The 14688-nt window shown below is 49.7% G+C and overlaps 1 protein-coding gene across 5 annotated transcripts in view; it reads right to left on the bottom strand.

Moving 5' to 3' along the window:
• The window catches only part of MEIS3 (Meis homeobox 3), a 147969-nt gene extending 137641 nt beyond the window's left edge, over positions 1-10328 (bottom strand). For 2 of the 5 annotated variants that reach the window (XM_069644351.1, XM_069644353.1), the window contains exons 1-2: positions 9337-9490; positions 4218-4420 (exon numbers count right to left, since the gene is read on the bottom strand). In XM_069644351.1, coding sequence (XP_069500452.1) covers positions 4218-4420; positions 9337-9348 — 215 coding nt within the window. In that variant the 5' untranslated portion in view covers positions 9349-9490. Of the gene's footprint in view, positions 1-4217; positions 4421-4777; positions 4797-9336 lie in introns of those variants that run through there. The other 3 variants (XM_069644354.1, XM_069644350.1, XM_069644352.1) reach the window with 3 other exon arrangements.
• Positions 10329-14688: the final 4360 nt, after the last annotated feature.

The following is a 14688-nucleotide window of genomic DNA, read 5'->3' as shown; positions in this document are numbered from 1 at the left end:
GGCGAAGAGAGAGAAAGAGTGCGCGATACAGAGAGAGCAAGAGGTACATAATCGTATGACCACATGTATAATGCATGATACATTCACAGGGGCAGAAGCACAAAGACAGATAACTATAAGCAAAGAGAAGCAGACACGCATATTAAGCTAATGCAGTGAGATGGATGGCACAGGGATACGTATGGGCGTAATACCCAACGTGGTTACTGACCACAGGTTGCCCCGAGGTCTGTCTGTTTTGGGAGGTTTTTGGTACTGGACCGCAGGTTTGGGGCCTAATTGAAAGGCGCGTTTTATAATGGCAAGATCCCGTTGAAAAACGCTTTGTGAATCAGGGCCTTGGGATATAGCTGGGGACCAGCGTGAGCTTACTTTTCGGTTTAACTTGTCAGAAAGAATCTGCAAAAACGGCTCAATGCAATGATCACCGAAACAGGTTGCACGATTTTTCGAGCACACACAAGTACGGAGGACTGGCAGACTTGTGGGCAATGTTGGGGGGAGAACGAGGGGAAGAATACAGAAGTGACCCCAGGTGGGAGAGACAGACGGGTGAGGATGTGAAGGAACACAAGTTAGGGCTACCAACACTTGCCAGCAACACTTGCAATGAAATGCATCAGGGTTCAGCTCTTGCCATCACTCCTATAAGCAAGCATTCACACTGCGAATTCATCACTGCTGTATGGATTTAAGGCACTGAGGCTTGTCTGGCTAGTGGCGTACAGTGCCCCCCACCTAGAGTACACCAGACCGTAGTGTGCGGATTAAAGGAAAATGGGGAAAGGTGAGGCACTGACGGAAGCGGGATTGATGTAAAGACAAGCAATTGGTGAAGCCCAAGATGTGCCATGGGGGAGATGTATGCCAGCATTTCTGTATCGGGTGCCAGGGGTTGGTGTATGCCGCTATCTCTGTAGCCGGAGCAAGGGGGTGGTGTATGCCACTCGCTCTGTATCTGTAGCCAGTGGGATGGTGTATACCACTATCTCTGGAGCCAGCAGGGTGTTATATACCACTATCTCCGTATCCAGAGCTAGTGGGGTGGTGTGCACCACTATCTCTGTGTCCGGAGCCAATGGGGTGGTGTATACAACTATATAAGCATCCAGAGCCAGTGTAGGGGGTCGGGGGGGGGGGTATGCCACTATCTCTGTATCCGGATCCAGTGGGTTGGTGTATACCACTATCTCTGGAGCCAGTAGGGTGTTGTGTACCACTATCTCTGTATCCAGAGCTACTGGGGTGGTGGATGCCACTATTCTGTATCCAGAGCTAGTGGGGTGGTGTATACCACTATCTCTGTATCCAGAGTCAGGGGGTGGTGAATGCCACTATCTCTGCATCCGGAGCCAGGTGGTGGTGTATACCACTATCTCCGGACCCAGTAGGGTGGTGTATACCACTATCTCTGTATCCAGAGCCAGTCGGGTGGCGTATGCCACTATGCTGCATCTTGTGTCAGGGGGTGGTGTATGACACTTTATGTATCCGGAGCCATATGGGGTGGTGTATACCACTATCTCTGGAGCCAGTAGGGTGTTGTGTACCACTATCTCTGTATCCAGAGCTAGTGGGGTGGTGGATGCCACTATTCTGTATCCGGAGCCAGTGGGTGGTGGATGCCACTATTCTGTATCCAGAGCTAGTGGGGTGGTGTATACCACTATCTCTGTATCCGGAGCATGGGGGTGGCATATGCCACTATGCTGCATCTTGTGTCAGGGGGTGGTGTATGACACTGTCTGTATCCGGAGCCATATGGGGTGGTGTATACCACTATCTCTGTATCCCTTATATCTGTAACTACAATAGAGCAGGAGCTCTAGTTATGGTTAAGCTGGATTTTCCATAGGAAGTTAGGAAGTTCACTTATTTTTATATCTTTGTGGCCCAGTTCAAAATGAAACTACTGCAGAAATACTTAAAAAAATATCCCCCTGCCTCTACATTTTCTCTAAAGTTATATATACTATGTATTTTAACCAATAAAGGACACTTTAATTGCACGGTACACCAAGACTGCCTGTGGATTATTTGGAGAAATTCAGCTCTCCGTTGGAAATACAGCCGGAGTGCCGATGTGACTTGGACTGGTTTCCAATCCACCTTTTCTGTATATATATATATAGAAATATACACACACACACACACACACACACACACAAATCGTAACAGTGTTGTGTGCTTTTCATTCATGAAAGACCTTTGGTTAGTACTCAACAGCAGAGCAGATTTTTTTTGTTTCTGGGATGTTTTCCTATGTAACGTGAATGTAAATAAACGCGTGTCCTGTGCCAAATTAGCACCATAATGGCCTCACAGCCCCAAGGCGTGCACGAGGATGATAAGCAAAGGGTGCATTGATGGTGAACCTCGTAAAATGCAGATGCTCCAGCGTTGACACTGGCGCATCCACCACAACGTCACGTTCGTGAGTCTTTTTAAATGCTATAGCGCGAACACGTTCATGCCATGTGACCTTGAATGGACCAAACAGAGCCTGAGAAAACCTCCAGAGGTTTCATAAATATATACATATACGTGGGGGTGTATAAACCGTACTTAGTGTGCTGCTTGCCACTTAACAATGTCTCAGTTAGTGCATGTTGTCTCGGGAGGATAGCTCAGGTGCAACGTGCTCGCCTTGGAAGCATTCCCGGGTCCGCGCTTAGAAACCTCTGGGTATTAAGCACGTTATAAATAACCTCTCATATCATGTTGGGATTCTTTGTCATAGCAAGTCAACAGGAACCCTACATGAAGACACTGTTACCGCACAGGAGTCCTCTGGCTCACATGAAAAGGTCATAAGATGGCAGTTTTTATGGGACCCAGAGTCTGAGCCAGGCAACACGTCTAAATACTCCATGTTCCCCCACTCTCATTGCAGTTTGAAAACAGACAAATAAATGAAAAGCCAGACATTTGATGTAAGCAGGAGCATCTCAAAATGTCGCCCAGGCTGGCATCCCAATTCCTGTAAAAGTTGGACATTGCATTAGTTTTCCATATGTCTAGCTACATTTATTTTGCCTGGAATGTACCCTTTGCCTACATTCTCTTTTTAATGAGCAGAGGCTCTGTCACTTTCTTTCTTTGTTCTTGTCATTTATTTCAAGCTCACTTCAGAAATGATCTCCTTTAGAAGCATCTAACGTGTAATGGATATCGGCGTGTTGATATAGGCGTGTTGATATAGGCGTGTTCATATCGGCGTGTTGTTGCCGCTATTTGGTATTATTAGTGGTAGCAGTAGAGTACCAGCATTAGTCGTGGTAGTAATATTCTGCCAAAGGGGACTTCCCGTGGGTGCTGTGTCTGCTCAGCGAGTTTGCATCTTCTGTCCTGGCTAAGCAGCTGTGCCAGTGGGGTTGTGCACATGTATACCCTAGGCCACACCCGATACTCAGGGCAGCACGGACACGCACAAGACATTATTCAGCTGACATGGAAGATACAGAGTAGCGTGAATAGGAAGCTGACCCTCAGCAAGACACTTTCCCAGCAGGAACATAAACAATAACGAACAGTATTGGCCCAAAGTGGACTAAACGAGGAATGAAGGCACTGACGCAGTGTAGACATAGAAATAGTACTGAAGAAACGGACCCAACTGGGACACACAATGTAATCAGAGGAATGCCTTGCTTTGCGTCGAAAGTGGGACATTCATGTACAGTGGCCACAGCATAACTTCAACAGTCCTTTCAAGGCGTCTACCCAGAATCTGGACTTTCTTCCGACTAAACTCTGACCTCACACATTTCAAAGAGAGCATTGTTCTCGTCTCATACAAACTCCAACATAAAAGCCTGATGTCCTCCTATCATAATCGATGCACTCTGCGAAAATCCTGTGTACATCGGACATGGAATTGTGTAAGGCATACTTGCACACCTACTTGGCTATATCACTGGCGTAATGCACACGTGTTTCTTTCAAATCAATCCCTGTAACTCTGCATGGCTTATCGTACACATATGTCACTGAACCCAAGGCTAAAATATCCAAGGTGACCTGCCAGATGTTATCTGCCTAGTCAGTGGAGGAGATCCTGACTTTAGGCGTGCACGCCCTATATGCTGCTCTCAGGCCTGATATGGCATAGTTCAGCCTTAGAAGCTTATGCAATAAGTAAAGCAATGCATTTGGGTCCTGGGTGTAATGATGCTACAGGCTCTACCAGGTCAAAGAGAACAGTAGTTAATACTGACCCATAGATTTCGTCCTTCTCCCTTTTGAGGCCATCGTTGCTGCCCAGTCCCGGGGCCATGGCCGCCCGGTGTGCTGCCCCCGATGATCCATAGGGTGAACTCTGGTTGAGTGGATGGTGCTGAAGACTCCGGCCAACATGGGGGTCCCCAAAGCCAGGGAGGGGGATCCCGTCCATCCCAGCATAGTGCACCATCTCATCATACTGGAAAGGAAGAGGGAAAACGGAGACCTTAGTATGGGCATCTGAGCCTCACAGAATCCTTCAGCACCCCCAAAAAAGTGGCATTCCCAAAAAGACAAACACATACACACACATTCACACACATGCACACACACGCTCATTCTCACACACACACTCATTCTCACACACACACACATTCACACACATGCACACACACGCTCATTCTCACACACACACACATTCACACACATGCACAAACACAGACATATTCACACACACACTGCCCTCTAACTCGCACAAAATGAGACTTGTTGGGGGAGCGTAGAAAGAGAGCATGGAACACTGGCAGACTTCTGTACTCTCAGAAAACACACTCACTCGCTCCCCTCCTCCTCATCCTACTCTATCTTCCACCACTAAAGACATGCGAGGAGGGACAACTCAGAAAGCAAAGCGTTCAACTCTCCAGATCACCCACTGCACCCTTAAATAACCGCTCTCGCCCCCACTCCATGCTGTACCCCAAGCACTGAGAATTCAGACATGGCATTCCACCACCCCACTCGAAATAGAATTCTTCACCCCAAAGAAAAAGTAATGTAAGTTAAAGCTGTCATATCCTGCTTCTTTCCAGGACGGGTGGCGGCAACGCGGTCAAACACTTGCAGAGGTGCACACCACTGGCAGAGGAAGGTGGTATATGCAAGTGCAGCCCAACATAATCAGGTTCCCTTTAGGGGTGCTTCCCGGCCAGCCCTAAAACACGAAATGCATGTGCCCCCCAAAAAAGTGGAGCATGGAGAAGGAATGCGGGTGTGATGCCACTGCACCAAAAATGTACCCTGATGAATGAGTACCCAAAAAGACACACTGCTCCCAGGGTGAACCACATTTAGTACTGGGCACCCTCCGGTGGTGCCACACTGCACTTCAGCATAGACAACAACAAGGGCAATCTCACGGCCGCATGAAACAAGTAAGGCTAACAAGGTTTCCGGTTGGTCAACTATGAGCACACATGCTGTCACAGTCAGACAATAGCACAAACCAGCGCAACAAAACACAACAGTCACGCTGAGGCATGCAATCAAAATAAAGCAATAGCCATGTGGAAAACACACAGATGCACTCAATGCAACAAGACACAGCGACAGAGTGCAGTCAGCAAAGTACAATAGTACGGAACTACAATCACCCAGCAAAAAAAGCATGAACAGTGCAGACATGCACAATTGAGAAAAAATAATATCACATGCAGCTAGCCTTAACAGGATAGTCGAGATGCAATGATACACAGCTCAGACATGAAGAGTGTAGAACACAGCCACGCCCATACAGACAGCCACAGAATAGAAGCATGTTATCGCATGCATGCAAACAGAAACGCAATGGCATGCATACTGACAGGCACAATCACACACTGTATACACGGGCACAGCGCTGCAAGACTACCCCTGGCGTGCAAGCACACTGCAGAAAGACTCAATGAAATACCGAGGGGGCAATAAAACTGCCCACAGCCACACGTGGGGAACCAGGCACAACAAAGCAAGTCAGGAGCCCATCCATCCAACAAGACACTGACACAATCCACAGAGCAGATAGAGCGCCAGCATCAAATGTCAGCAGCACACCAACACGCCCGAAACGGAGCCCGCATTACAATGAACAGATGTACACACCGTGACAGTCAGAAAAGGGAATGCGCAGGGAGACAACCGCGTACAGCAATACATATGCACTCATACAAACACGCACCCAGGCACAGTCAGTCAAACAGTCGCACCGTTCACATGTGTCTCCTCCTGGTTAAATGATGCTAAGAACCCGCGGACAAGCAAACCAGTGATGGGTCGCCAGACGCCGGCATAACAGAGATGTATAAGGGCACACACACACCGAGAATGGCCCTTCAGACGGGCCGCCGAAGCAGCCAAGATGCAGGCAGGCGTCCCGGTGCGCAGGGCCCAGAGCACACTTCCAGGGGACAGGCTGGCAGAACCAGCCTTCATAGGAGACGCTGGCCGCCTGTACAAGCAACCCCGCATCTTGTGCTGCCTTCTTTCGTGTGATGGTTTCGGCTGTGTTGTTGTCTATCAGTTGTCGGCGACATAGCGTTGAATCTCTGCGCTCGTCCTGCTTCGTCCCATGTCAGGACACTTTAGTACTTATTTATTCCATAGTTCTTCCTTCTGTTTTCTGTATCAGTCGACTCTGACTTTATCCCCCATCCACTCTTCTTTCTCATCGTTTCATTTGTATAATGTATTTCTCGCGCCTCAACTGTCTGGACGCGGGCGAATGCCACCCACTTAAAGCGCCGTTTGGTAAACCTTGGCGCCCGCTCCTTCGGCGAAGCCAATGATATGATATGATAAGGCATTTGTAACGCGCCTATACACAAGTGTTTCAAGGCGCGAAGGCAAAAGTCAGAAGGTCACTTTGAGCCCGCAGGAAATTGAGATTAAATAAAACGCAATGGTTCCTCCTGCCCCAAAACGCCGCGGGGGTCACACAAAAGATCTCAGCTACAAGACAACATTTTAATAGGTTGGCTTTCAAAGATACTGGAGCAAAAAGCACATTTTTATAAGCAAGATTGTTGTGGCCACCTGAACTTTAAAATAAGTGTGTTCGCTTGAGCGCATTGAAATCAGAGAAAGTACGCCTTTTTTCGCAAAAAACAAATCTTTGTTCGTTGGCCGGACGTGACCAGCCCCGGAACACAAGGAAAAGCCGCGGCTTCGCGGACTTACTGAAACATGGCGGACTTTGATATTGAAATCCGCTCTGTCCAGTTCACTTCACACTTTAAATTGAGGGGGGAGACGCGCTGCTGTCTAATGAAGCGCGCTCGGGCGCCCATTAGCGCTTTTCACGTGAGGCTTTAGCCCTGAAAGGTCGCTAAACTCGGCGTTTTGTTTCTATGGGGAGGGGAGCTTGGCTGGGGCTGGGGCGATGGGGGTCAGGGAAGCAACTTTTGCAACATGCTTGCTGTTCTGCAGCAACTGGAGGCATATAAATCACCCCTGCGTATTCGAAACTTTCTTGACTAACTTCGTTCCTCACTTTATTTTATGTTTGGACTTGCACCAGCTGCCCTCCCGACAACAACGACAACCCAGTGCATTGCCCAGCTGTGAATTGCTTATAATTAGTGTCACTATTTTATTAAGCGAAAACAAAGCATCGGGTGCGTGAAAGATTCTTTTAATCTGGAAACCAGCGTTGTTCAATGTATTGAAATTTGCCGCGAACAACAAACTCTATTCCTGTTTAAAAGATGAACAAAATGCGCCACTAGCACGAAGGGAAAACCCACGCAAGTGTTGCCTTGCATAGTACGCAGACTTACTTTGGGACCAAAGGCTTCGCTTACTGACAGGCACTTTTTTTTCGGTGCCGCGCGCCCTGGCTGAGCCGCCGAGTCTCGGAACTGGTCCCCGGCTTGGCAGCAACCGGCCCTGGACTCTGCAAACGAGCGTACACTTCTAGAGTGGAAATAAAGTGCCGGCTCTTTATTTCTGCCTTCTTTGAGACGTTTCCACAGCAAAGTATTTATCTGGCATTTCAAAACAGGGGCAAGGAGATTGCACGAAACCGTGCAATTAAATAAAAGGGAAAACATGTTTTGGAAAATACCATGCCTTTTCACTGACAGTTGCGGGGACTCTTGGGGTTGACATCCAAAGAGCGCCTCCAAGGGGGGTGCACATTCTGGGTAACTTTCATTTCATGCAATTGTGAGCTCACCCGCATGATTTTGAAAACGTATAGAAAACTTTGTCAAGCGGGGACGCCTGTCGGACTCTGGAAAGAGGTTGGTAGACGAGTCAACCCCTGTTGAAAAATACACAAGCACACCGTCGACCCCCCTGCTCCACACGGCCAAAACCTGGTGAATATCGGGGGGAGGCGGAGCAAGAGTGGTGGATGAGATAGGCGGATGTTCGAGGGGTGAGAACGGTTGTGTTTTGGGCCCAAGCAGACATGCATGTATATGGTTCAGGGAGCGAGGAGAGCAAAGGGACCCCCACAGTCCCTGTGACTGAGGCCTGTTCCTACCATGTCAGGGCTTTGCCCAGAAGGGTCCCCATAGCTCCCAGTAAATGGGGTCAGAGCGTGGGCTCACAGCAGGCTTCGTCCACACACGAGACACAGCCACTCAAGTGCATGGGTAGCGCCAAACGCACAGTGCAGAGATACAAAACAAGATTCCAACCCAAAGAAAAAACACGCACAAACACCCCCTCTGTACAGAAAGGCCGGTGGGGGGGGGGGCACCCATGTATTATTAACACATGCCCTGGGCAGCAAGCTCGTCACAAACACGGATCCAGAAGGAGAACGCAGACTCATAACACGAGGGCACACACCCTGCAAGGTTCAGTCACCCCCACCGCGTGACAGGCGAGCCAGAATGGGCACACACAGATAAAGACGCAGCCATGCCCTGCTCATCCGGCTCCACGCGCTCACTCAGGGGGTCACAGGTAAATATGGAGGGTCCCTCGCCCACGTGCACCAACACGAGGCTGATGCAGAGGGTCGCTGCCATCGGCACTGGGGTGTCACTGGCAGCGGAGGCCCTTCTAGTCGGTACACTAGATCTGGGGGAAAGAGGGGTGTCGTCCTCCCCCGGCCCCCACCAGGGTCTGCATGGCTAAAGCAGGCGGAGGTTTTTAATTCCAGGGAGCACTGAAGCAGGCGTGCAGAATGTCCGCCTCTGAACACCGAAGCCACGGCACCCTAGAGGCAGCGGGACCCTGTCCACACACAGACACAAACACACACACGCGCGCGCGCGCGCGCAGAGAAGGCCCTCAGTCAGTCACCGGGAGCCCCTGATGCTGCCTCGCCTGACCGGCACACATACCAGCAGAGCAGCAGCGGCAGGCAGGGCCATACCCGGCCGGGTGGGGGGTCTTAGTACCTACCCTTTGTGCCATGGGGAGCGCGGTGAAGTCCCGGACCCGTGCCTCTCCGGTGCAGGCGCGCAGGGGGCGGCTCGGTGGTCCTGCGCGGCGGGCAGCAGGGCATCCACCAGGGTTCCTCTACCGGCTGCCTGTGATCTCCGATGGCGGAGCGGCGGTGTCTGGCCGTCTCTAGCAGGCAGGCAGGGCTGGCAGGGCAAGCATGGGCAGCGCGGGCAGGGCACAGCCGCTCCACTGCTAGATGTGGATTGGGAATCCCTTGCCTGCCTTTTGGCTGCCAGAGCTGTCCATCAAGGGGTCCAGAACTGTCAGAAGCAGGATGACTGATGATCCCGGAGCCTGCTGTGCGGGGGAGGGGGAAGAGGTGGGTGCACGGACCCCCACACACCCTCTTCTTCTTCTTCTTTAGTCCCCCTGGACTCTGGAGCTTGAACCCGCCCGGGATCCGACGAGGGTGGCAGAGGCGAGCTCTTCGTAGGTGGGGAGGTGGGCGTTAAAATGACCAGCCCCGGCCATGCATCTTCCCTGGGGATGCTGGGTTTATCCTGGTGGACTCCCTGCCACCCTCCCCACTGCTGAGGGTGCTGCCTGCTTCCTTCTCCCTCCTAGGGGTGCTGGCTGCTCCCCTGCCTCTGCTCGGAGAGGCTCTCTCTGCTGGGGTTGCTGGCTGCTTTCCTCTCCCTCTGTTATGGGATGCTGGCTTGTTATTCCTGGGGTTCCCACTCTCTCTGCTGGGGGCTGCTGACTGATGCTCCTCTCTCTCTGCTGTGGCTGCTCCACGAGTCTCCCCCCTGGTGTGGGGGTACTGCCGCTGCAAGAGTCTCCCCACTCCCTGCTGGGGGTTGCTGGCCGCTCCCTCCCCTCTGCTGAGGGATGCTGGCTGTTGCAGGGGGGCTCCCCTCTCTCTGCTGCAGGAAGCAGGGTCTGGGCTGGCTGGCGGTGGCTGCTGCCGCCTCCTCCAGGATGCCTGTGCTTGGCTGTGTGTGAGAGGGTGTGCAGGAGGGATGCTCTCTCTCTCGTCTTTCTCTCGCTCTCCCTCTCTCTCTCCTCTATGGGCTTCACAGCCCTGAGCTATGAGCACATCCGGAAGTGCATGGGCCTTTTAACCCTTTGTCTGCCGGCCTCTTCGCGCAGACACACGCACTGCTGCTTCCTGGCGGGGTTCCGTCCTCCTCCCCAGCCCACTCCGTATGTTTAACCCTTCTCCGCCAACCGCGTCTCTCTGTCTCTTTTAATCGCCCTCACGCCAATTCCACATTCACACGTCCTAATCCATTTGCGCTTCCCTTTTTATTCCCTTTTGTATCCAGTTTAAATTCGACTCCCGAGGCATGTTTCTCATCACCTCGTGTTAAGCCCCCTCTTTTGCCCTTTTGTATATTCCCCCTTCAGTGCCCAAACTCTCCTTCTCGAGAGTTTTTTTATTTGTTTGATTAGTTCTATTCACCCCTGTATCCAACCGCTGTGTCCCATTCGCTTTTGTTTTACTTTTTTCTTACCCTTGTCAACATCCTTCGACTTTTTTGTATTCTCCTTTAATTTATTTTTAATTTCCACGTTATCACTCCTTTTATTCCCTCTCTGTATTCCTTTCCCGTGCACTCTTTCCACACACTCTTTCCCGTATACATCGCCTTTGGGACCCCAGTGCACCCCTCACCGCCCCCCCCCCATCCCCGCCTCTTCCCGCGCTCTAACACCTGCATAAACTCGCATCTCCAGAGCAGCTGCACATGGCATCCTCGCAGCAGGGCCGGGTGGGACAGGGCCTGCTGCAGGGGGCGCGCTGGTTAACACATACGTGGGATCCTCTCACCCAGGTCCTGGCGCGTCACGACAGGCGAAGCAAGCCTCGGCCAAAGGAAAACTCTCCGGCGAAAAACGTGTACTTAAGCACGTCACTACCACACACGCACAAACACACACTCGTTATTATAGAGGCTCGGTTTCCAATGACACAGTGCACAGCCGAGCTACGAGTTTGCACCGTGGAGAACGGGCTTGGGAGTGCCATCTTTCTGTGCATACCAGTGGGAGTTTCTTTTTCTTCTTCACATCACAGCGAATGTGAGGTAACTGAGAAGTGCGTCACCCACACGCCACTCACTGCACGTCATGATGAGGGCCTACGCCGGGGGAGGAATGCCCACTCCCCAAGAGGGGCGCTAGTTCCTGCAGGCCCCACGGCCTGCGCGCCTCCTCCAGGCCCCCTCTCGCAGCTCCTTTTGGCACTCTCTCCTGCTGTTTTCCATCTGCCCACTGACCCCATTTCCATATAAAAGGCTTCCTTTGAGGAGGTGAGGCTGCTTTTGCCGGCCCTTTGATTCCCAAGGCTTCAATGAGGCCCAGAGTCATTGGATTCTGACTGCATGAATATGCTAAACAGGGCGCAATTCACAGACCTGCAGTGGGGTAATGCCCACCCCACTCGCCCCCCAACCCGCCAAAAACAAAGCCCCTAAGAATGAGCCTGGCCACATCTGTTGGGCCACAGGTAAGTGCCCCGACCATAGTATCCCCACAAACCTGGCCAAACGTGAGATGAAAAGATGACGCATTGTTTCCTCTGAGAAACAGTGCTTTACCGACACCTCCACAAGGATTTCACAACGAGAGCCCACATTCAAAGAATACACTCATCACGCGCCTGGACATCAACCCCAGCAAGGTGTGTGCACCTGTAACCCGAACTCTTTCAGATTGGCGAGCCACTGTCTCTTCGATTCTTCTATTTACCCCTAAACCTCCCCGAAGTTCACAGCAACCCAACTATTTCCCATGGACTGCATAACACCTGCACACAAATCCATGAAATAAAGGACGGTGCCTCATGTCACCCTAAAATGTAAAATCACTACCCCAATATCCCTGACACGGATTGCCCACAACCCAATCACCCTGAAATGCATACCACCACCCCAATGCCTGTAAGCAGATCACTGCCATACATCCGGAATGACATTACATTACCACCAAATATCCTTACAGTGCCTAACACACTACAGAGACACTGCCACCCCTAAACACACCCATGGACAGCACTACCCCCTCATCACTGAAATGGAAAACACCAGTCCAATCACCCCAGCTCGAATAACTGCCATGCATCTTCCTGAATGCTGTAACATCACCTCAACATTTGCAATGCTTAACGACACTACAGAGAACATTCGATGACCACTCTGGGGGTTTAACATTTTTATTTTGCAACATAAACAAATAAAATAGTACAACAACCAGTCAAATACCCAACAGTAAAACATACGTGGACAGTAACAATAACAAATAAGCTAATAAAATCCAACCAATGAAGTCAAGAGAAAGAAGAGAAAAGAAGAAGGAAGAAGCAGAAAAAGGAAAGTCATAAAAAGGTTGTAAATAAAAAACCCAAGCAATTTCAACATCTAGATGCATGAATCAATGAAAACATCACATATTAATTTGGTTATGAGATCCATGGTTTGTCAGAAGAAAAATGTAGTAGATCATAAAATATTGGCAATGAAGTCACTAGAAAGCTGAATTATCCAGATGTTAACACATACATCAGCCACATACATCATGGAAGCTACCCCATATGTCCCAAAAGGTATCAATGTCTCCTGCTTGCTTGTAGATAGCTTTCTCGTAGGTTGAGATGGTGAGCAGCTCCTCCACCCAGTTGTCGATACAAAAGGAGCCAGTCAATTTCCAGGACCTTAATATCATTTTCTTTGCCATCATGCAAGCACGGAGAAGCCAGATCTTCTTGCTGAATGAAGCTACCTCCACCAGAGACACCTCCTGCAGAACCAGTAGAGAGGCAGCCATAGGGATTGTACGACACCAGATCAAACCCAGCCTCTTGCAGACCCCCTCCCAAAATGTCTCAGTCTTTGAACAGAACCAGATCAAATGACAGAGGGTGCCTCTCGCGTTTTTACCCTTCCAACATAGTTTGTTCTCCAGAAGGTGTCTTTTGAATAAACTTACGGGCATCCAGTAAGACCTAAAAAGGAGCTTTGTTTGTGAGGCTCTAAGGCCCCAGTCAATACTCACTAGTCGCGTATTACCACAGCATCGCTGCCAGCAATTCAGATCAATATCTTCCCCCAGTTCTTCAGCCCAGATGGTTGGCAACCTTGGGTCCCCTTTACGACAATTCTTTAAGACTCCATACATAGTAGCAGTAGGATGAGACACACTTTTGCAGGTCTGTAAAGCTAACCAAGCTACATTCTGAGCCGCCAATTGAGACACGTCCATGCTTGCAGCATAATGCTCTTTAATCTCCTATATTCCACATAAGTGCAATCAATCATGGTGAATGAACGGCTCAATTGTGCAAATAATATCCATTTGTCACCTTCAATCAGATCTTTAAAGTATGTTATGCCAGTTAAAAACCATCCTGGACAAAATACTACTTTTCCTTGTGATTTCAAAGCCGGGATGAGCCAAATGGAAGCATCAGGGAACAAGTAAGGCTTGTTACCCATGCGTTTGGAAATATCACGCCAACAGTCCTGTAAGAAATCAGTCAGTGGATTAATCCCTTTAGATGATTTTTTCTTGGTCATCAGTAGGGCCTTTGGATCCAACTGTGACAATGCACTGCTCTCCCAAGCTAAAGTTTGCGCTTGGTACTCATCTGCTTCGATGATCTTGCATAGATGATGAGTTGGGAATGACAGATGATAGTCAGCGAAGTTCAGTAAATTCATTTCCCTTTGCTTTAAGAGGAGCTGCAGTTTCCACATTGCAAGTCTTGGTGGCTTTCGTCCCGATGAACTTTTGCATGATCATGTCAATTTCCTTGAAAAGATGTGCTGGTACTTTGATGGGAAAATAGATAAAATATAATTTACCCGTGGTGCTAAATTCATTTTTATACAATTGATCTTCCCCCACGTGGACAGTTTTAGAAGTCCCCATCTATCTAGGTAAGATTTAAGTTTTTGTAAGATCATTGTAAGATTCAGTTTTGTCAACTTAATCACTTCAGGACCAATCCAAATACCCAGATATTTAATCCTTTCTGGACACCAGGAGAACTGGAATTGAGCACAGGTGTGTCAGAGGCAGATATTGTTCACTGGGAGGATTTCAGATTTACCCCAATTCACCTTATAACCAGAAACTAAGGACAATTGCTGGCTATCTCGCGTCAGGTAAGGTATGCAATTTGCTGGATCCTGCAGGTCCACCAGCAGATCTTCTGCGTAGAGCCAGAGTATGTTTTCATGATCATTCCCAATTATCAGTCGAAGACTGTCATCAGCTTGCAGTAACACTGCCAATGGCTCCATCGATAAGAAGAAAAATAATGGAGAAAGCGGGAAGCCCTGTCTGGTACCCCTATGAAGCCGGGAAGCG

The sequence above is a fragment of the Ambystoma mexicanum genome, chromosome 2p (genome assembly GCF_040938575.1).
Source record: "Ambystoma mexicanum isolate Mex_15411 chromosome 2p, UKY_AmexF1_1, whole genome shotgun sequence".
Lineage (NCBI taxonomy): Eukaryota > Metazoa > Chordata > Amphibia > Caudata > Ambystomatidae > Ambystoma > Ambystoma mexicanum.
The sequence above is the reverse complement of the archived record's forward strand: the minus strand, read 5'-3'. Positions and strand labels throughout refer to the sequence as shown.